The sequence below is a fragment of the Dunckerocampus dactyliophorus genome, chromosome 6 (assembly GCF_027744805.1).
Source record: "Dunckerocampus dactyliophorus isolate RoL2022-P2 chromosome 6, RoL_Ddac_1.1, whole genome shotgun sequence".
Lineage (NCBI taxonomy): Eukaryota > Metazoa > Chordata > Actinopteri > Syngnathiformes > Syngnathidae > Dunckerocampus > Dunckerocampus dactyliophorus.
Genome location: NC_072824.1, coordinates 7807176 through 7828736, shown reverse-complemented (window position 1 = coordinate 7828736; position 21561 = coordinate 7807176). Strand labels below are relative to the sequence as shown.

Sequence of the window (21561 nt, the reverse complement as noted above, 5' to 3'; positions counted from 1 at the left end):
TGAGGACATCTTAGCATACATGCAATACACATATCCTCAAAGTTGTAGCATCATTAGACAAATGCTCAGTGACTTGTGAGCAATTAGTTGCTACTGTAAGTCCCGGGGGGGCTCCGGCAAAGACTTGGTGGCGGACACGTTTTTCAACCAATCGTGCTCGTCAGTCCCCTAAACTTGTGTACCAAATTTCTTGGTGATTCGGCTAAAGACTGTACAGTTACAGTTGCCGTTTTTAAGAGTTGTGTGCGAAATTTCAAGTCAATCTTACTTTTGGGGTTGAATGATAGCGCCACCATGTGGTGTATTTGTCATAAAAATAATAGCACAGGCAACAAAGCAGGTGTGCATGTTTTGACCAATATTCACCTTTTTGTGTGCAGCGGTTCAGGAGTAGAAGAGTTAGCTTACATAAGCAAACACGTAGTTGAGGAAAAAAATAAGTGTTTTTTTTTACATGCTAATTTTTGGTGGGTTTTTTTTTTTTTTTAAACATCTGTTGTCCACATGTTTAGAAGGCAACTAGAAAGTTTTATTTGGATTGGCCCACCCACACACGCACTTAACAATTATCTTCACGGCAGGTTGATGGTTCCGCTCCCGCTTCCTGTCTCGGTTTTCACACGCTTGCGAAATGGAAATAAAAACTGTGTGAAAATCTTGGTGCTAGACCGAGGTTTGCATGTTACGTCCACAAAGTATGACATTGGGGAATATGTGAGTATTTATTAAACTTTTTTTTCGGGGACATTTTAGCAAGAAAAATTGCTAGGTTGAGCTCCCTTTTACGCCATGGGACTGTGCGTGCGTGTGTGTGTGTGTGCGCACATATCTTCAAGATGAGTGTCAGCAGGCAGTGCCTGGGAGAGGTATGCGTGTGCATGTGCGTGTGCGTGTGTGTGTGTATGTGTGTGAGGAGGGAGAGAGGTTTCCAAAGGGGGACCCAGCCTGTTACCAAAGGGAGGTGGAGATTTTCTATCCCACCCAGTCAAAGTGTCTTGCTAGTGTTCTGACACACGCACACACACACACACACACACACACACACACACACACACACACACACACACACACGCACACACACACACACACACACACACTTTACAAAGTCTCCACAGGAAACCGTGAGCCATAATGCAAAGGCACCTCGGAGCAGACGGCCGCCTTTGCTTCAAACCAAGTGGGATATGGTCGCGGGGCTTTGATAGTGCGTTAATTACTCATGTGATGTGATACAGATGTCTGGGGGCTTCAGCCGAAAGTTTGCCTGACGCTTTCCGAGGGGGCCAGGCAGACATTTTTAGAGAAGCGGTAGGTAAAAAAAAAAAAAAAAAAAATGTATTTATTATTTATGGACAGATCAGTTTGTGTGCTGTCACGGGGGTCCCAGCGGTGCGTCGCTGATGCTAAACTGTGATGCTACTTGAAGGGCTGGCTGCTAAATAGTTCTTTGTGTACTCGCTGACAGGCGGGACTTTGAACAGGAACGACTCTGGGCTAGAAGACTTGCCTGCTCTCCTGACATGACGCAAAGGGCTTTAACCCGTCACGCTGACAGCTTTTAAAACTTTACCTACTCTTCTTGCGACGCCAAGTTTTTTTGTGGGACATGAACTACAGAGGCTGTCTCTTCTTTTCGTAGAGAGAGCGTTGCTTTTAACATGAAGGAATAGAGTCATCAGGAAAATATTGGGGGGATCCATTGGGTATTCATCTGGGGTTTTATTTTAACTTTAAATGTTTGTGTTTGAAATGATGGCAGGGAAATCAGCCCGTCAGCCCGGAAATTATATAATTAGCATCATTTAATAACTACTGTAAAACATTTATTATTGTTATTATTATGGATATTTTATTGTTTATTGTATGATTAAGAATATTTAGCATTCATTCTTCATGTCAAGAATTGTTTTAGTAGTCAACAATTAAATGCTGTGCATCTGATGTCATATCGTTCATCTTTTGAATCAACAGCGCCTCTGCTGGCTGCAGCCAAGTAGTGCACTGACTCAATTTTGACTCAATTATCTAACAAGTCGCAAATTGAATCAACAATTCAACACAATTGACAGAATTCATACCCATTTACAGTAAGTTGTTTTAAAATTACTTTCATATTTATTTGAGATGGCAGAAAATACAAAGGAATTTGTGCTATTTTCACCTACAATACTCTTTTTAAAAAAAAACAACAACAATGAAATGCTTGGTAGCCGTCTTCATATTGTTACGCAACAGCACCTCTGGTGGTTGACTGTTACTAAAAGACGTGATTAATCAGCAATAAATGGCACAATATTGTTAGTATTCGTAACAATCAATTAATTGCTATTGTATTAATACTACATGGCAGAAATACAAAAGGGTGTGTATTTTTCTAGTCTATTTCCAAAAGAATCTGTTTTTACAATGATATTCTTAATTACAAACGCGTTGTGACTGACTCAACAGCACCTCTAGACTGAATTACTACAAGACACGATTAAGCAACTATAAACACAATGGCGTCAATATTCTGAATTTTTGTATTAACAAATGACAGAAATTCCTAAGAACATGTTTTTCTATTATCGGTATAATTTTTTTATACAATAACATGATTAAATATCGTTAATTGACACATCAGCTGACACCATATTTTCCTTTTGACAGCAAACTAGCAACCAGACTCAATAGTACCTCTGCCGAATGGCTAAATCACCACAAGACACCATTAATCAACAATAAATTGCACAATATTGACAATATTCCTAATTTTCATATTAATCATAGATACATTTCTACATCTTTATTCCCGAATCATCTTTTTTAAATTAGTTTCAATAATCATTTAAAGTTTTGCAGCTGACACCATATCCTCCTTTTGAGACAGTAAACTACTTGAGACTGAATCAACAGCGACCCTGCTGGTTGCAGCAAAGCGGCGCACTCCCATTTTGCCTGAATTGCTTAATTCAGTTCAATCTTAAGGATCAGTTCATCAATTAATCTACTGTTAAATGCAAGTAGATAACACAGTAAAAGATCTCTAAATGTTTGTAAATTTGAAAAGGACAATGCAAATCTGAGCTAATTCTTTAGTTGCCAAGATTCAAGCAGATGTAAACATTGGTTCTCCACCTTCTACTCACACAGCTAAGGCAATGCAGACTAGAAGTGGTCTCATACTTCTGGGCCCCCTCAGCAAAGTTGCTCTGCTTCCTGTCTGCTCCTGAGTAGGACAGTAGTGCTGCCAAACCTACTTGTCGAGTTGTTTGCTGATTCTTCTAAAACTGATGTTCCTCTCTTGCTGTGTTGTTTCTTTCCCCTCACTAGTGATAACCTGGGAGTGGAATCGAAGCACAGACAGCGTTCCATAATGGGGACCACGGCCGTGCATATGTTGCTGCTAATGGGCTGTATGGCAGCCAGAGGAATGTGCCAGATAAACAACGCTGGAGCGGAGGAGGACTATCACGCTGGATTTCTCCTCCACTCCACCCTGCAGCCTCCGGGCCTCCACAGCACCTTCGTACCCAGCACAGATGCCTGGGGCCCGGCAGCGCAAGCCCTGGGATCCGGCTCCGCAAACGGCACGATCATAAGGAAGCCCTTGGCACCGCCCATGTGCCGCGCAACCACTTCGATAAAGGGCTACTTTAAGTACATCAATACGGTCATATCTATCGTGGTGTTTGTGGTGGGTCTGGTGGGCAACGCCACCCTGCTAAGGATCATATACCAGCAAAAGTGCATGAGGAACGGGCCCAACGCCCTCATCGCCAGCCTGGCCCTGGGGGACCTCATCTACATCATAATTGACATTCCCATCAACGTGTACAAGGTAGGGCTTCCACAATGCCTGGAAAAACTGTTTTTTTTCCCCCCACCTTTCTCCTCCATATTGCTGTTCTGTATAAACCTCGCCAACATCCAACAGACAAAGTGTTTTACCGTAAATTTTCCGGCTTCTGAGGTTGATAAGTGCCAGATCTAAACGTGCTAAACAATTCTCTGCTTTTTGGAATGGGTAGACTAAATTGACCTGGGAATTGCCTGCCTTCTGATCAAAACTGTGCTGCCTGTGTGCAAGGGTATTGCAAAATACCAGGGTCTCGGTGTGAAGTTTAACGATCGAGACGTTGCTTATCCAATCCTGTTGTGCTGAAAGCAATTGTTTTTAATTATCTGACTGCGTGTGCCATGTTACTGTGTGAAAGTTCGCCCAGGGAAAAGGCTAAGCTGGAAATACAGATCTGATCAAAATCTTAAAACCAGTTGAAAAATGGCTAGAATTTGCATTTTGCACATTTGGATGTTAAGGAGGTTTTAGGTAGAGCTACAATATGTTAATGATGTTTAAAGTAGAGCTACAATATGCAAAAGCAAGAAGGGGGAGTGAGACAAAAAACATTTGAAACTTGTAATTTTAAAAAACAGCAACAACAAAAAAAACTGAAATAGGTTGTTTATCAGCTGATCAAAAGTTTAAGACCACAGGCTATAAAAGCCAAAATCTGCTCAAAATGTTCATTTTCTGTCAGGCATTCACACTGTCATGCCCTCCTGATGGCTAAAGGCAAGAAGCTTTCTCTTTTTGAACGTGGTTGGATTGTAGAGCTGCATAAGCAAGGCCTCTCGCAGCGTGCCATTGCTGCTGAGGTTGGGAGCAGTAAATCAGTCATTCTACATTTTTTGAAAAATTCCTGAACCAGAGGATCCGATTGACTGTCCATCAAGACAAAGGGCGGTCTTCCACCCAAATTAAAGCCCTTACTGGTGCCGACTGCAGCGCAATAACCATCAGACGCCATCTGCGGAAAAAGGGTTTAAAAAACACAAAACAAATTTAAAGACTTCGTCTCCTTCAACGCCACAAAACTGTCCGTTTAGACTTTGCCAGGGAGCATCAAAGATGGGACATTGAAAGGTGGAAAAAAGTTTTATATGGCTTCCAACGTTACTGGCATGACAAGGAGGTCCCACCTGAGATGTTTCTACCCGGCACAGTGGAGGGAACATGGGGTCCATCATGATCTGGGCTTTTTCATTCAATGGAACACCGGAGCTCCAGGTGGTGCAGGGTCACGGTGGATGCTTACGTGCAGATGTTGCAGTGGGCATCCCTCATGACTGAGGGCCCTCGTCTGTGTGGTAACAGCTGGGTTTTTCAACAGGACAACGCTGCAGTTCACGATGCTCGCTTGACCAAGGACTTCTTCAGGGAGAATAACATCACTCTTTTGGACCATCCTGCATGTTCCCCTCATTTAAATAACATAGAGAACATTTGGGGATGGATGGCAAGGCAAGTTTATAAAAATGGCCATCAGTTCCAGACAGTTGATGCCCTTGGTGAAGCCATCTTCACCACTTGGAGCAATGTTCCCACTAGCCTCCTGGAAACACTCGCATCAAGCATGCCCAAAGCAATTTTTGAAGTGATTAACAAGAATGGTGGAGCTTCTCATTACTGAGTCCTACTGAGAACATTTTTTGTTCTGGTTTGGAGAGTTTTTTGTTATTTTTTGAGCGATGGTCTTAAACTTTTGATCAGCTGATAAACATCCTATTTCAGTTTAATTGTTGTTTTCAATAAATGACTTTTTCAAAATGCTTTTTGTCTCACTCCCCCTTCTTGCTGTTGCATATTGTAGCTCTACTTAAAACCTCATTAAGATTTTGATCAGGAGTGTATGTCAGATTTTCTACTGAATGAAAGCTCACACAGCACAATATTGCTTCACTGGTTTCTGTGTAAAATGGAAAGCTGAAAAAATGCTACATCTTCTGTTCAGGCTAATCCACAGTAACTCTGTGCTAAAAGCCCAATCCACACTGCCTATTAAAGCTGAAAATTTTACACCCTTGAAATTGAGGGAAGACAAAGTGGACCAACTTTCCACCTTCTGCAATTCCGTTCGAGACTGGCTTGTTTGTGTTGAAAGCAACTGTCCGACAAGTATTTTATAAGGTGTAAAGGTTTGGAAGGTTTCTGTGTTAAAGGGAAAGGTGCATACATGCCAGATCCCCTGCTGAAAGCAACTTTTGCTGTCTGAGCTGATGCTATGTTGCTGTGTGAAAGCAGTTAAACATCACAGGGACGTCCCGATCTGATTCCAATCTGCTGGACAGTGTTCCCTCATTTATTGCGGGGGATAGGTTCCCAAAATAGCACACAATATTACATATTGCTCCTGCCGTCGCCATCCTCCTCGTCCTACTCCTGGAACCAAAGATTCATTTAGCCGGTTAGCTTCTTATTCTATTGTTTATTGGCGGTTAGCAAGCAGGTTACACAGTTAGCTAGTTTGCTAGCGACTACTGACCACAACAGGAAACTGCTCAAAGGACTGATTGGCAGTGGTGTACAGCCAATCAGGAAGCAGAACACAATGGGCGGGTTCTCCATTAGCCAATAAGGACTGTTGTGGCTCTATATTTAGCAGGCTATTGTCTACTGTGGGTTCATAATAGGCTCGTACATAAACAAATACTGAGACGTGGAGCCGCACACGTCTTCAACATGAGTATGTACCACCCTCTACTGGTAACAGTAGTAAATACAATAACAGACACATACAACAGAGCATCGATAGATCTCTGTAATACGCCACAAGGATGCAGAACACAATGCACGTTCATACGCAGTTAAAAGAAAATATGCAAAATTGCACTTAAAAAAATCCGCAAAAGAGTGAATGAACCGCGATGTAGCGAGGGAACACTGTATTTTAAAGATCGGATAATATGGGCTTCTGCCACAAGATCGGGCCGATCCGGTTGCCGTATAACGTTCGTAACTCTAAGCCACATTCCAACATGGTAGGTGCAGTAACGCGCCTCAAATCTGGTTGCCACTCGACTCCCGCCACCCTCAAGAGGAAGAAAACGCAACACCACAATTTCACTTTGGACGCTGGATATTCGGCGCCGTAGCTCTTCTGTTACGTGAATGGAATCTACCAGGGTTAGCTTAGTTCAGTAGTGTAGCGGTGTGTGTGTGAGTGTGTGTAGCTGTATGTGCGTGTGCGACTCAGCTTGGATGAGTATATTTTCACCGTGTTGTGTTTTACCGCTTTATTGTAAGGACCATTTTATAATGAAAGCACCATTTTACAATGCCCACTGACGACATGCAGGTTCTGAGCGGAAAAAAGACGAGAGGCACGTTTATTCTTGCATCCAGCTCAGAGCAACCGTCAGTTGCGTTTCTCAACACACGCAACACATTCCGGCCTTCAAAATAAGAGCGCTCTATGTCACATTTGTCTAATTGTGTAAACAAAATAAGGGTATCATAAAAATATCTTACACCAATAACACGATTGGAATTACATCTGTGACTACATCCTTAATCACAAGCACGGGCGTTACAGTTTGTTGAAGATTTTGTAGCAACCTGTGCTGAGGCTGACATCCCATTAGAAAAGTTAGCCAAGCTACATCCATTTCTCAATTACTGGACAAAATGGGCCAATGATGTATCACATCAATAAATGTAAGCCGTTTTGCATTTCATTTATGGTCATTTTATTCACTAACCCAAATATGACACACTCTATGCTGGTAAAAAAAAAAAAAAAGAGGAAAAAAGAAAAGGGAAAAAATTTAATTTGTGAAAAAATTAAATTGATTTCATAGGGCCTTAAGAGATTTTGTCATATATACTGTAAGTCATATATTCTACATCACACCACAAATTGATCTATAATGATGTCAAATGATTAGTCCTACCCTAAAAGTATTTTGCACATCCATTTTTTCCAATTTCACCTTTTATTGGATGGACTTTTATTGGATAAAGGACCTGACTCACAGAGGTTTGTTACAAAAGCCAAACAATATTGTTGGTCATGCTGTGTCATAAAAAAGGAAATTCAGCAATACTTTCCTTGCATTATTTTTTCATGCTTTGAAGAGCCGGATACACGATACCGGATCGGATCGGCAAGACTATAAAAAAAAAGGAAAAGTTAAGTAAACAGTTAAGTAATATGCCACAATCTGTGTTAAAAGCCTTTTTCACACTAATAAAGTCGGTAATTTGCCACGTTTTCGCAGCGGTGTGAGAAAAGCCCTAACACGGAATGGGGAGGCAACGTTGAGCTAGCTATTTTTCGCCATTTTCGGTAGTATCAGTCATTGTATTCTCAGGGCACTGAATCGATAGCAACTGGACTGTTCAGGTTGTTTTAGAAGACGTTTCATGTCCGTTCCTGCTCAGTGACTAGGTCAGAGTAGATAGGACAGCTCTCGTCCCTCCAGTCGACTAGTGCTGTCCTAGCTAGTCTGACCAGCGTCGGCTAGTGTCGGATGTTGGCTCTTGAGCTTGGTTATTGAGCATGAAGTGATGAACTGAGAAGTTAACAAAGGCATGTATTTGATTATTTGATCGCAGGATGCTGTGTGAATGCGCACATAGTTACAACAATATTGGGTTTCGTTGGCTTCTGTGTAAAAGGCAAAGGTGGAATAAACACCAGATCTTTTCTGCGTAAAAGAGTCTGCATTCTGCTGGACGTTTTTCAAGTTGTTGGTCAACGATGACATGCATCAATTGATGAACACGCCGACATAAACAAACAAGCCCTTCCAGGCGAGAAAAGCCGGGAAGTGTCTGCAGCGAGGCAGGGCACAAATAGACGGGAAAGCCTAATCAGCGTTTGCTGGCGTTATCTTCGTTGTACGGCCGCGCTGGTGATGAGAGGTATGGGGATACGGCGGGCTAAAATAAACACTGGAATCAGGCTGTGGCTGAACATGCGTGTAGCCTTGTGCTGACCTGGGACATTAGTCACTGTGCTTATCTGCAGTCCTTATGAAAATACCCACTCTATGAAGATTAATCACTTTTCTTTTAAAGCAAACACATAAAAGTAATGGTTTGGTTCATGATAAATGAAGTAGTCTGGCGTAGGTCGCAATGACTTTGACCAAGGAAGACAACATGTGAAAAATAGGAACCAATAATCCCAAAGCACGACGATGCCAAGACCACTTTGAAGCTTTTTGTCGTCGGCGGCAGGCTACATCAGGCAGCGCAGCCAAAAATAATCACAGGCTAAAAAAGGTGACGTGGTTTTCCTTTCCTTTCTTCTCCTTTGTGAGAAACTTAAACAGCTGGAGTAAACAATAGGAGGGCCAGGAAGCAACATGGGGCTTCTTCCTTTATCTTAATGCCTAACGCAACTCATATCCTCTGGAAGGAACAGCGCCAAGATGACGACAGTCACGCAGCCTTGACCTGGAATAAGTGAAGTTGCACCAGGCTAATGACCTCCATATGGTTTTTAGGACGATAAACAGGATGCATTCAGTCTAAGATGAGACATTAAACGCCATCTCTTATATAACGTTAATGGACAAAAGCATCCGGGCACTATTACACTTCACTGATGGCTCTTCATCTTCACTCTAGTCCATCCTAGAAGGTGATTGATGAAGTTCTTGCCTTTATGGATCTCACTTTGTGCACTGAGATACAATGGAATGGTCCAAAATGGGTTCATCTCAAGAATTTTTATCCATAACAGCAAATTCTGTCAAGCCTCTTTGTGAAGATGTGACTGTCTTTGTTTTTCCTCCACCAGCTACTGGCGTCACGCTGGCCATTTGACGACAGTGCCGTGGGCTTGTGCCTCTGCAAGCTCTTTCCCTTCCTGCAGAAAGCCTCAGTGGGCATCACAGTCCTCAACCTGTGTGCCCTCAGTGTTGACAGGTTGGTGCTTCAATCAGTCGCTAGGAGACGTGCACAGAAACTCGCACAATGTTGCCATGTAGCAAAAATATAATGAACCATGATAGCTCAACAGTGGAACCTGAATATGATCCGAGGCGAGAGTCGACATAGGAAATACGCTAAGGCCTCCTTTAAAACGGACAATGGTTCCAGACCCAACTATGATAAGTTAATTTCCGCGAAGTACGATTCCTGATTTATGAATGGAATACTTTCGTAGTTGGAGCATAGAAAACCTGCTTACCACCGTCTAAATACATTTTTTTACATTATTAGAGCACTCTAGATATGAAAGAACACCCAGTCACCTTTATACTCCTATTACCCAATACAGTAGACAATAATAGAAAATAATCACTGTGTCTTCTGAAAGCCTTATATTTGTATTTTAGTTCATTTGGCCATTTTTATGCTTGAAAATGCTTAATTTAGGCAAAAAATATATATACAATTTAAACCACAAAACAGCATGATTTATTAATTAATATATTATTGAAAAATCATGATAGACTGAAGCCGCAAAATTTGAAGCGCAAAGTGGCGAGGGACGACTGTAGTTGCAAATTAACTGGCTGCTAACAAGGAGATGCCGGGCAAAAATACATCAAGAACACAGTTGGACTCATGCAATGTACTAACACGACAATACGTGTGCCATATTGTACGCTGTTAACCAAAAACATGCTAACTAGAGTGTGTGCTAACCGAGGTTCCACCTTATTTGTTTGTGGACGCAAGCTTGAACCACTGCACACAAAAAGGTGACCATTTGTCAAAACATGCACCTGTACTGTGATGCCTGAGCTATTATTTTTCTGACAAATACACCACATGGTGGCGCTGTAATTGAATCCCAAAGTCGGACCTCTATAAGTTGACCTGACACATGTCCACATTACACACCACTGTAACTTTAAGGTTTTTATCTGAATCAGCATGAACTTTGGTAAACACATTTCGGGGCCTGACAAGCATGTGTGTAAGATTCAAACAAGATTGGTTGAACAACATGGCCACCATCAAGCAAAATGTGTTTGCATTTGCCAAATGATAAAAGTTGAAGGATCTCTGCATTTCATGCATGCTAGCATGTCTTCCAGAGCAATTTGACCACATTAGGGGTTGCCACAAATGTCATTTACAACTATGTTTTCAACATGTTCTCATTATGAAAATCATACAAAGTAAGCACAATATTACCTCGAAAACAAGATGCCATTGAGACAATTTCGGGAAAGCGGTGATTCCGGGGCGGATGCTAACCGAGGTTCCACTGTATTAGCATGGAAAAGTAATGTTTTTAGATGACATAACAGTAAGGAGAGATAACTATCAATAAGGTTATTATTGTGCTATTTAAGTGTAATGGTTTTTCAGTCACAGAATTACACACTAATTGGGCATACTCATCGGAATATAAGACACGACGATACTTGTACAGTCGTCCCTTGTTTATAGCGATGAATTGGTTCCAGACCTGACCGCAATACATGAATTTCCACAGTATAGGATTCAATGTAAATAAATAGAATATTTTCATAGTTGGGTTATAGAAAACCTGTTTATGACTTTCTAATTACGTTTTTTAACATTAATAGAGACCTGTAGACATGAAATAACACCCCTTGAGTCACATTTACACCCATATTAATCATTGTTTACATGACATTGCAACTCTTTTGCTGCAGGGACTTGCAAGCTAGCGAGCTAACCAGTTAGCCTCAAATTGATTTCTTCTAAACTTAAGCCCCTAAGCCCCCGGTCACAACCAACGTAAGTCCGTATGTTTTTTGGAGAGGCCACGGCCGCCAGGTTTTTCTGGAAACGTAGGGACGGATTAGCAGGAGCAGGGAGGGCGTACGTCAACACACGCCACTCACATAGTGGCGCAAGGTGTAAGTACGTGGCCTGGCCATGAGCGGTTGCGTGCATCGTACGTTACGCATGTGGTAAGTGAGTTGTACGTGCTTACAATGTGCTTGCAACGTACGATCTCCGTGCGATTCCACCCGATGCCGGGAGAGACGGGGTGTTATGTATAGGATGACCTTTCGAGGTTCTCCAGAAGTTCCTGCTAATGCTGTCTCAAGATGTCGCCCATTCCACCACAAAGACTACGGGTTTTGATGGTGCAAGAGCATCTTCACGTGGCAGAGCACCTCCAGCAGCACCTTCCTCATGATCAGACTCTATGGTGTCACCATCTGACTCTTCTTCGCTCCTCCTCTCTACTTCTTCTCTGGCCCTCTCATCTTCTGTGGCCCGTTTCTGTTGGGCCTCTCTGGCCGTATCCGCTGCATTTTGAGCTGCAGATGCAGCTGACCCCTTCTTCTGTGTCTCCGGCATCTTGGAGATGAAATGTTGGCACTCGGCCGTCATCCTGACTTTACTGCAGATGTCAGTGCGCACAACGTGCGTTGTACTGGAAGTGCGGAGCACCTGCTCACTCGGTACGGTCAACATGAGTTCTGCATGCTCATTGGACAGTTGAACTCGGGAAGTGCCGAGTAAGCACGGACAGCGCACTTATCACGTGCGTGCTCACAGAGTCAGTGCGTTGTGCACTCATTGGCTGTGGAGGGCACCCGCATCAACCGTACTGGGGTGAATCCTTACCCCGACACAGCCCGATTGCAGTTCCTCCTGCACTAAAAGTGTTACGGCGTGTCTGCGTGCTCCCAAATCCGTACTGAGGCGGTACTCACTACCTACGGATCCCCAAATTTTGCCCGCGTTTTAGGAAGTAGACAGTACGTACTTACAGTGGCAGGTTGGGAGCCAAAAACTTACCACTTCCACCCGAAATGGAAGGAGAACTTTAGTTCACTCTATCATGTTATGGCTGACTTCATGCAGTGTTAAGATAATGTCATGTAAGGTAATGTCTCAGTGTTTTGTGCCATTACTGTCACCTCGTGACCACAATACTACATATCACTTGTACTTCAATATGTTTTGACTAATAATAGGCCATAGTCTACCACGAAACAGCCATCACTTATTAATTCATTTTTGAAAAAAACGCGATATAGCGAGGGAGCGATAATCGAACCGCGATATTGCGAGGGATGACTGTATTGTGTTCAGATGGCCATTATGCTTTAATGGAAGGCTATTTAGCAGCATCCAGCGTATACGTTAGCATCGCTAAGCAGTGTGTGGTGAAGTGCTTCTCCGGCCGTGCCTTTAATAGAAATTCCCCCATGAAAAAGTAATGACGGCCAAGTGCAAAAGAAGCCGGTGCCATCTCCCCGCGCATAGCAGACACAACTGGCGAGATAAGAGGCTTTCCCGGCCCTATCAGAGGAGACGCAGTTAATGAGCTCTATTATAGGAAAGAGATGCCTTCAAGAGCGGCTTGTTTTCAGAAAAGTCGCTTTGATAAAAAGATGCGGGTTAGTTTAAGGTCAGGGTTATGGTAACAGGAAATTAAACTTGAACTTAAACACACACACACACACACACACAAAGTTTATGTTATGAAATTTCTTCAACGTTGTTTCCACGATGTAGGATGAGAAAAAGGCGGATTGGTTTACCACACATTGGTAAAATATACATGCCGCCATGATGTTCGACAGAGAAATTCAAACGTGTCATGAAAAATATATTGTTTTTGCCCCATAAAATCTTGATGCGCCATTTTACTAAAACATTTCGACAAGTGGTTCACCATTAATGAAACAAACAAGCGAGCGAGGGAGGGGATAATACGAGCCAACAGGCGGACCCCCTCTGCCAACATGGGCCGGTCTGTTCAGAGGAGGCTTTTTGCATAAAATATTATAAATATTAGATATTTAAAATAAACAATTGATCATCTCACCACATGAATTCTTAACATTTTTGACAGTCGTCACTTACTCGGCAGCTTATTGTGTTGGTGTGCTGCCGCAGATAGAGTAATGGAAATGTTTCTTTTTGCTACAATTAACTGGAATAAAACTGTAAAATGCCAAGCGTTTGTCTTTTTGGATTTAACCTTGCACACTACAGTCGTCCCCCGTTTATCACGGTTTTTACCAGGTCTAATCGTGATAAGTGAATTTCTGCAAAGTAGGTTTCAATATTAGTAAATGGAATATTTTGTAGTTAAGAGCATAGAAAACCTTTTTATTACCTTCTAAATACAGTTTTTACCATTATTAGAGCCCTGCAGATATGAAGTAACACCCCTACAGTCACATTTACACTTGTATTACCCAATATAGTAGACATCATATAAAATAAGGGATCTTAGACATAAATAATATAAGATAGATTCACACGTTAGCATTGACAGCTCTCATCATTGTAACATTTCTGACACCGAGGGACCAGTGTAGCATACGTCTGTCGTGCGTTGTTTAGGATTAACCCATTGACTGCCAGCCATGTTCAGAGCAGAGAGTTCCATACTGCCAGAGTTTTTGGGCATTTTTGCTGAACTTTGAAGACCCACACAATATTGAGTTTTAGGACTACATAAACATAAACATGAAACTTTCTTTCATCAGAAAAAAAAAAGTTTGTTTATAGCCTTTTTGGGTCTTTAGATATTGGCGGTAGAACATAGGGTAGTTTCAGCAAAAAGACCTGATTTTGACCAAAAAACAGAGAAAACTAGCTTTTTCTGCAGAGAAGCAAATTGAAGCAGAGTGACGGTGGGGTCTGCTGGATGTGGGGATGAATCTCTGCTGCTGACTGGTCCAGACGGCAGCCATTCGTCAGAAGATTCAGGGTCGGGTTCTGAGTCACCCGACCCACACACACGTCTCAGCAACACTAACCACTAGCATGTTGCTTCGGCTGTCATTGTCAAATGCATTTGTGTCACCTACATCACCCATGTCACCTCTATCTTTCGCGATCGCGTCACTACTAAAGGCAGATCCACCGCCAGACAAGCTCTGTGACAGTGTTAGCTACCTGTATTTTTTGTCTCCGCTCGATTTCTGCATGGATTTTGCCATTTTCGTCTCTCAACCCACAATCCGTCTTCTTCATAGACAATCTGTCGCTGCTGGTTGGAGGAAAAGAGAACTGTTGCCCCCTACTTGGACAGAAATACATTGCCTACAAGTCAGAAATTCACACACAACATGAATAAGACTTTGATCTGTAGCTTCCGTGAAAAAAAGCAAAAGAAGTCAATAGACGTCTTTGGCATTGAAAGAGTTAAGGAGAGACTCCCAATGCACTTCAATCGCTTTATAAACAAGCAGAGAACACATGCAGTGAACACAGCCACTCTCTACACTGCTAACCTGCTGCTAGCACTCAGGTCACAGTCAACTCCAGCCAACTGACGTCGTAAAGTCACAGATACTGTATTACACTATATATCACGTCTTGTGAATGCTTTGTAGTTGTATTTTCACTCATTTTGCCATTTTTATGTTTTATTCAACCACGAAACAACAATAATCTACTAATCCTTTTTTGAAAAAACGCAATGCAGCGAGGGATGACTGTACAGTCAAACCTTGGTTTTAGTCCAAATTTTTCGCCAAAATGTTGCCCCTGTGTTTGAACAGTATTGCACGTAACAAACTAGCCCATTTGCACTGTTTCGTCCCGTGAAATTGTGCGCCCAAACAAAGCACATTACGCATTTGCTGACTCATTGTAATTTTTTTATTGAGTGCGCCTGCTACTGCTACATAACCCACCATGGGGCCAAAGAAAGTTGCAAGTGCCAACAACTGGATAAAGAAGGTGAGAAACAGTAAGCTGTACGGGAAGTCCGCATTCATTTATAATGATTCAGCATTGTTTTCTCCATGTAAAACTAATTATTCTCTATAAAATGTATTTTAGTTAATATTGAATACTAATTCACTTATCGCGGTCAGGTCTGGAACCATTTGGTGGCAGTGGCGCAGGAGGTAGAGCAGGTCGTCCAGAAACTGTGCTCATGTGTTCTTGGGCAAGACATTTCACCCACCCTGCCCCCAGTGCAGCCCACACTGGTGTATGAATGTGAATGAATGTTTGGTCGTGGTCGGAGAGGCCGTAGGCATGAATTGGCAGCCGCCTTCCCGTCAGACTACCTTAGGGCAGCTGTGGGTATAGATCTAGATTACCAACACCAGTGTGTGACAGAGTGAATGAACAATGGGTTCACTTCACTGTGAAACGCTTTGGGTACCTTGTGAGAGGGCGTTATATAAAATCAATCCATTATTATTACTATTATTATTATTATTATTATTAACCACAATAAACAAGGGATGACTGCATGTGCTTTATATACTTATAAGGCAGACTATACTGTACATATTCTCGCTAACAAGCCCATATACCAGGGGTCACCAACGTTTTTTCTTGTGAGAGCTACTTTTACAAAATGAAAATGGCCAAGAGCTACTCATTTTTGTAACAATTATTTTTATAGCTTATTTCAACCCAAACAAAAACGAATATGCTTGTTTTACCAGAACATTAACAACATGCTGGTATCCACAACTCACATTTTGCTTTTCAGAATGCATTTCTTTTTAGTGTTCTCGCATTATTAACTGAAAAGCTGAATGGAAAGCAGGCTTCAGGGCGCCTCATGTGGTCGTGGGGGGCTACCTGGTGCCCGCGAGCACCACGTTGGTGACCCCTGCCATATACTATACTGTATGCTGAGCTAACCTCCAGTTAAACCGTGCCGCAAAGAAAGGGAAGTCAAACACATCTACATCTTAGCAAAATCCCCCAAAACAACTATAACATCGCTACAAAACCATGTTTTTGCTAAATGATACAGTTTAGTTTAAAATAAAATGTTATGAACATTTCATATGGTGATTATTCTGACCAAAATGATCATGGTTAACAATATTCCAATGGTGTTTAAATTTGTTGAAAATCATCAACCTCAGCAGGGTTAATTTAAAAAACAAATATAGAGAAAATTCAATCTGCCCAATTAAAAATCAGCCTCTCCCGTATTTGTGGGCCAAAATTTAAAAATCGGCGTCCCTTGATAAACCTTCCACCATGTTTCGCTGGAGCAAAATAAATTGCATAGCACCAACAACGTCTTTTACGTTATGGCGTCTCCTATGTCTTCGCTGCTTTATCTTCCATTAGCTGTGCAGTTGGCTTTGAACTTTCGAGCGCACAGTACTTCTGGAAGTCTTGGACATTTATCAGGGTTTATGGATGAACTGTTGTTTGGTTTGCAACAATTTGACTCGGGTTGGCATACCCTGGTAAGACAGGATGGTGATTTCAGCATCTTATCATTAGTCAGATGTCCATGTCCTCCCGTGTCGCAGGTACCGAGCAGTAGCATCATGGAGTCGAGTGCAGGGTGTCGGCATTCCGCTCTTCACGGTCCTGGAAATCATCTCAATTTGGGTTCTGTCGCTCATCCTGGCCATCCCGGAGGCCATCGTCTTCGACATGGTCAGCTTCAACTACAGGAACGAAACCCTCCGCACCTGCATGCTTTACCCCAAATCAGACTTCATGATGGTACGTATGCACATTTATCCTGACTCACATCCACAATGTGCTTGGTAGTAAAAATGTAGTACTTTTGTTGAGGAACTAGACAAAACATAACCAGACTCAAAAGATAAGAGCTCCAGCTGCATGTATGGATGATTTCTGCTGTATTTCCTGACTGGAAAGACTACTAAAGACTCTCCAACGCTCAGCTTTAGGCTTTTTTTTTTTCCATGTCTCCAAAGAACATAATTGATTACAGGCCAAGTGTAATTACCGAGACCTGAAACCCGAGGCCACATGTGCAGATCATCATGGAGTAATCAGTCTCAGACCTTCGGAAAAACATACTGAAGCCTCAATAAAACAAAACTTACAGCTGTGTTTACTGCACTATGACCATGACTCAACTGTTGTCTTTGACCATGCATTGTTATTAAAACGAATCATTTGGAAGTCTAACATGGGCACGTTTGCTTAGTTCTACAAGGAAGCAAAGGACTGGTGGTTGTTTGGCTTCTACTTCTGCGTCCCGCTGACCTGCACCGCCATCTTCTACACCTTGATGACCTACGAAATGCTCAACCACAGGAACGGCAGCCTACGCATCGCCCTTACCGAGCACCTCAAACAGGTAGGACCATAACTCCCAAAATTCAACAAGCCCTTGGGCATTACTACCCTTTCCCTTGACTACTAAGACTTTTTACTGCCCCCACAACTTTTAAAATCCCTCAACTGAAATAACCCCTTAGCCTCTCCTGATTCCAATGTGACCTTCTGGCCCCTTTAAAAGGTGAGTTAATAGTAGTTCCAGTGGATATCAGCAATTTTTTAAAAAATGGAACAAAATGCATCAAGAATATAAACAGAAAAAACATGTATTATACTTACGAGTGAGTAACTAATACAGTAGAAGTCTACAGTACACTACACACATAGGAGTCCGTTGTTTACACAAAAAAAATTGACATTTTGCTTAAACCTGACACCAGCAAAACATTCGAAAGACACACGTTGGCCGTACAGACGACGTATGAAGTGCGTAAGTTTGTCTTGCAACAGGGTTTCAGTTACATGTCGTGGATTGTGGTGGGGAGCCACGACTCAATCAAAGCTGCCACACTTTGGAAATGAGTGGTTTTGTTTTTATTACTTGAAAACAATGTTGAGTAATCCAGTGTCTGAATGGACATATACGCTATATCAGGGGTGCCCATTACAGCGATCGCAAAGGTAGTGTTGGTCGCTTTACCTAAGTCATAACCGTCACTTCTTGTGCCGCGGCGGCATAAAAAAAGGGGAGAACAGATGTCGGCAGCAGCACACGGATAATGCAACTTTCATCTTTATTATTCCAATTACGGATGAACTAACTGAGCGGTAAAATGCTGTAACAAAATAACAAAAGTTATCTGTTCACTTGTAGCGGCTACTTATGGAGAAAAAAAGTCAATAGTTTAATGGCTGCGCTTCGTATCATGAACTCAACTAGTGTAGAAATGTGTTTTCTCCAAGTTCGTTTGTTAAACTACTATTTCACGATGAATTGGAAAATGTGCCCAGCGCCTGCAGTGTGCCTCCCATGCAGCCCACCACCACAGCTTCAAAAAATCTGGAAATATGGGAAACCCTGTGCAACCTGAAAAAAAAAAACATAAGTGCCCGTAGAGTTTGTTTGACATGACAAAAAACCTATGCAGCCGGTCTGCGGCCAGTCTACAGTCAGCATGTCACATGCACTCCTGCCGTGCATTTCTTTTCAGTTTTTTTTGCACGTAGACCGGCCGTAGGAGAACGTATGATCGGTTGTGACCAAGGCCTAAAGGGATAGTTCTGATTTTCTGTCATGAACACATACACCCTGTGAAGTTGGTAATACAGGGTCAGGCAAAATGATCTGACACATTTGTAGGTTAAATAAAAGGCAAATAACGTAAAGAAACAAGAAAGTGTTTTTATTTTCGAAAAGTACATATAATGCCATTCTGTTTCATTATGTTTTAAAAATTAAATCAGTCAAATGGGATCCATTATTGTCCACACACTCAATGCAGATCCAGTAGTTCAGAAGTTGGTAACCCATAACAAGATGGTGTTTGGAGCTGGTACGGGATCATGTCTACCAAGATTGAAGTGCAAACGGAACGCTCGTTGTGTTGCAGTTACAGATTTGTTTGTTTTGATAAACGTTTCCACAATGAAAGCGCGATGCTCACCAGTCCAATTCATGGCAGCAACTGAAAAAGAAACAAAAAACAATGGCATTATAAAGAAACAAAGCAAAATGGCGTTATATGTACTTTTCAAAAATAAAAACACTTTTTTGTTTCTTTACTTTATTTGCCTTTTATTTAACCTACAAATGTGTCAGATCATTTTGCCTGACCCTGTATTACGGGCATCAGCGTAAACCTTTATTTTTGTAATACTGCATCCTAAAATTACAACTTCAGATGTGAAGTATTTTGATATTATTCCCGTAAAATTATTTTTTTTCTCATAAAAAGTAACTCGAAAAAAAAAAACTTTATTTGAGCAAATTATTTCCCACCACAACTTGCAGCTTGAGCAAGTATGACAATATTCTCATCGTGTGCGTTTTTTTGAATACATTTACTGACTCCAGTAACATCGCCATTATGCAGTTTGGCCTAAAACTGGATTGGCTAGTCAGCTGGAGCATATTGATGCTGAACTTCAAGTTAGTTTAGAAGTAAAGTTCAGCAAATGTGTTCATACCTGACCAAAGAGAGAATAGGAGGGAACCGAAGCGTCAAGAGTTTAAGAGTTAACATTGTTTTTTTTTCACTCGTCTCTGCAGAGAAGGGAAGTGGCCAAAGCAGTCTTCTGTCTCGTCCTCATATTCGCCCTCTGCTGGTTCCCACTTCACCTCAGCAGGATCCTGAAGAAGACCATCTATTCCCAGAACGACGAGATGCGCTGCGATCTGCTCAAGTAAGTCGGATGATGGGGAGCGGGTGAAAGTTTACAATTGCCTTCTTCTACATGCACTAATGACAATGGTTGGCGCTCATGTTGTATTTTCAGCTTCCTTTTGGTCATGGATTACCTCAGCATCAACCTGGCAACCGTCAACTCCTGCATCAATCCCATTATCCTCTACTTTGTCAGCAAAAAGTTCAAAAACTGCTTTAAGGTAAACTACCTCCTCCAGCTGATGATGGTCAATTACTTATCAAAAGAATCTCAAAACCCCCTTAAAAAATATAGCAGGTACTGTATACATGTATGCTTGTGCCAGTACAACTTCATTCATGTAAAACAACATTTACACTTCATTTGTGTAGATTATAGCATTATTCTCTGAACATTACAACTTTTTCACGCAAATTTGCAACTTTGTCTTAAGTATGAGTTATGAATTCTTTTCAAATCAATATCTAGCAAATACCATAAATTCTGGACTATTGAGCACACCTGAATATCAGTCGCACCCACCAAATCTAAAGAGAAAAAACATTTTGTGTATGTACTGTATGTGTGTATACATACTCAACAAAAGTATAAACGCAACACTTTCGTTTTTGCTCCCATTTGAGATGAGATGAGATGAACTCAAAGATCTAAAACGTTTTCCACATCACAAATCTGTCTAAATCTGTGATAGTGAGCACTTCTCCTTTGCTGAGATAATCCATCCCACCTCACAGGTGCACCATATCAAGATGCTGATTAGACACCATGATTAGTGCACGGGTGTGCCTTAGACTGCCCACAATAAAAGGCCACTCTGAAATGTGCAGTTTTATCACACAGCACAATGCCACGGATGTGGCAAGATTTGAGTGAGCGTGCAATTGGAATGCTGGCAGCAGGAATGTCAACCAGAGCTGTTGCTCGTGTATTGAATGTTCATTTCTCTACCATAAGCCATCTCCAAAGGCGTTTCAGAGAATTTGGCAGTACATCCAACCAGCCTCACAACCGCAGACCATGTCTAACCACACCAGCCCAGGACATTCATATCCAGCATGTTCACCTCCAAGATCGTCTGAGACCAGCCACTCAGACAGCTGCTGAAACAATCGGTTTGCATAACCAAAGAATTTCTGCACAAAATGTCAGAAAGTGTCTCAGAGAAACTCATATGCATACTCGTCGTCCTCATCGGGGTCTCGATCTGACTCCAGTTCGTCGTCGTAACCGACTTGAGTGGGCAAATGCTCACATTCGATGGCATCTGGCACGTTGGAGAGGTGTTCTCTTCACGGATGAATCCCGGTTTACACTGTTCAGGGCAGATGGCAGACAGCGTGTGTGGCGTCGTGTGGGTAAGTGGTTTTTTGATGTCAGTGTTGTGGATTGAGTGGCCCATGGTGGTGGTGGGGTTATGGTATGTGCAGCCGTCTGTTATGGACAAAGAACACAGGTGCATTTTATTGATGGCATTTTGAATG

General features: G+C 42.0%; 1 protein-coding gene across 2 annotated transcripts in view; it reads left to right on the top strand.

The window, feature by feature from the left end:
* Positions 1-1058: 1058 nt before the first annotated feature.
* ednraa (endothelin receptor type Aa) overlaps positions 1059-21561 on the top strand; it is a 30898-nt gene continuing 10395 nt past the window's right edge. Inside the window, exons 1-7 of one of the 2 annotated variants that reach the window (XM_054779099.1) lie at positions 1059-1308; positions 3313-3820; positions 9570-9697; positions 16969-17167; positions 17622-17774; positions 19965-20098; positions 20192-20300. In XM_054779099.1, coding sequence (XP_054635074.1) covers positions 3356-3820; positions 9570-9697; positions 16969-17167; positions 17622-17774; positions 19965-20098; positions 20192-20300 — 1188 coding nt within the window. In that variant the 5' untranslated portion in view covers positions 1059-1308; positions 3313-3355. Of the gene's footprint in view, positions 1309-1379; positions 2088-3312; positions 3821-9569; positions 9698-16968; positions 17168-17621; positions 17775-19964; positions 20099-20191; positions 20301-21561 lie in introns of those variants that run through there. The other variant, XM_054779100.1, reaches the window with a different exon arrangement.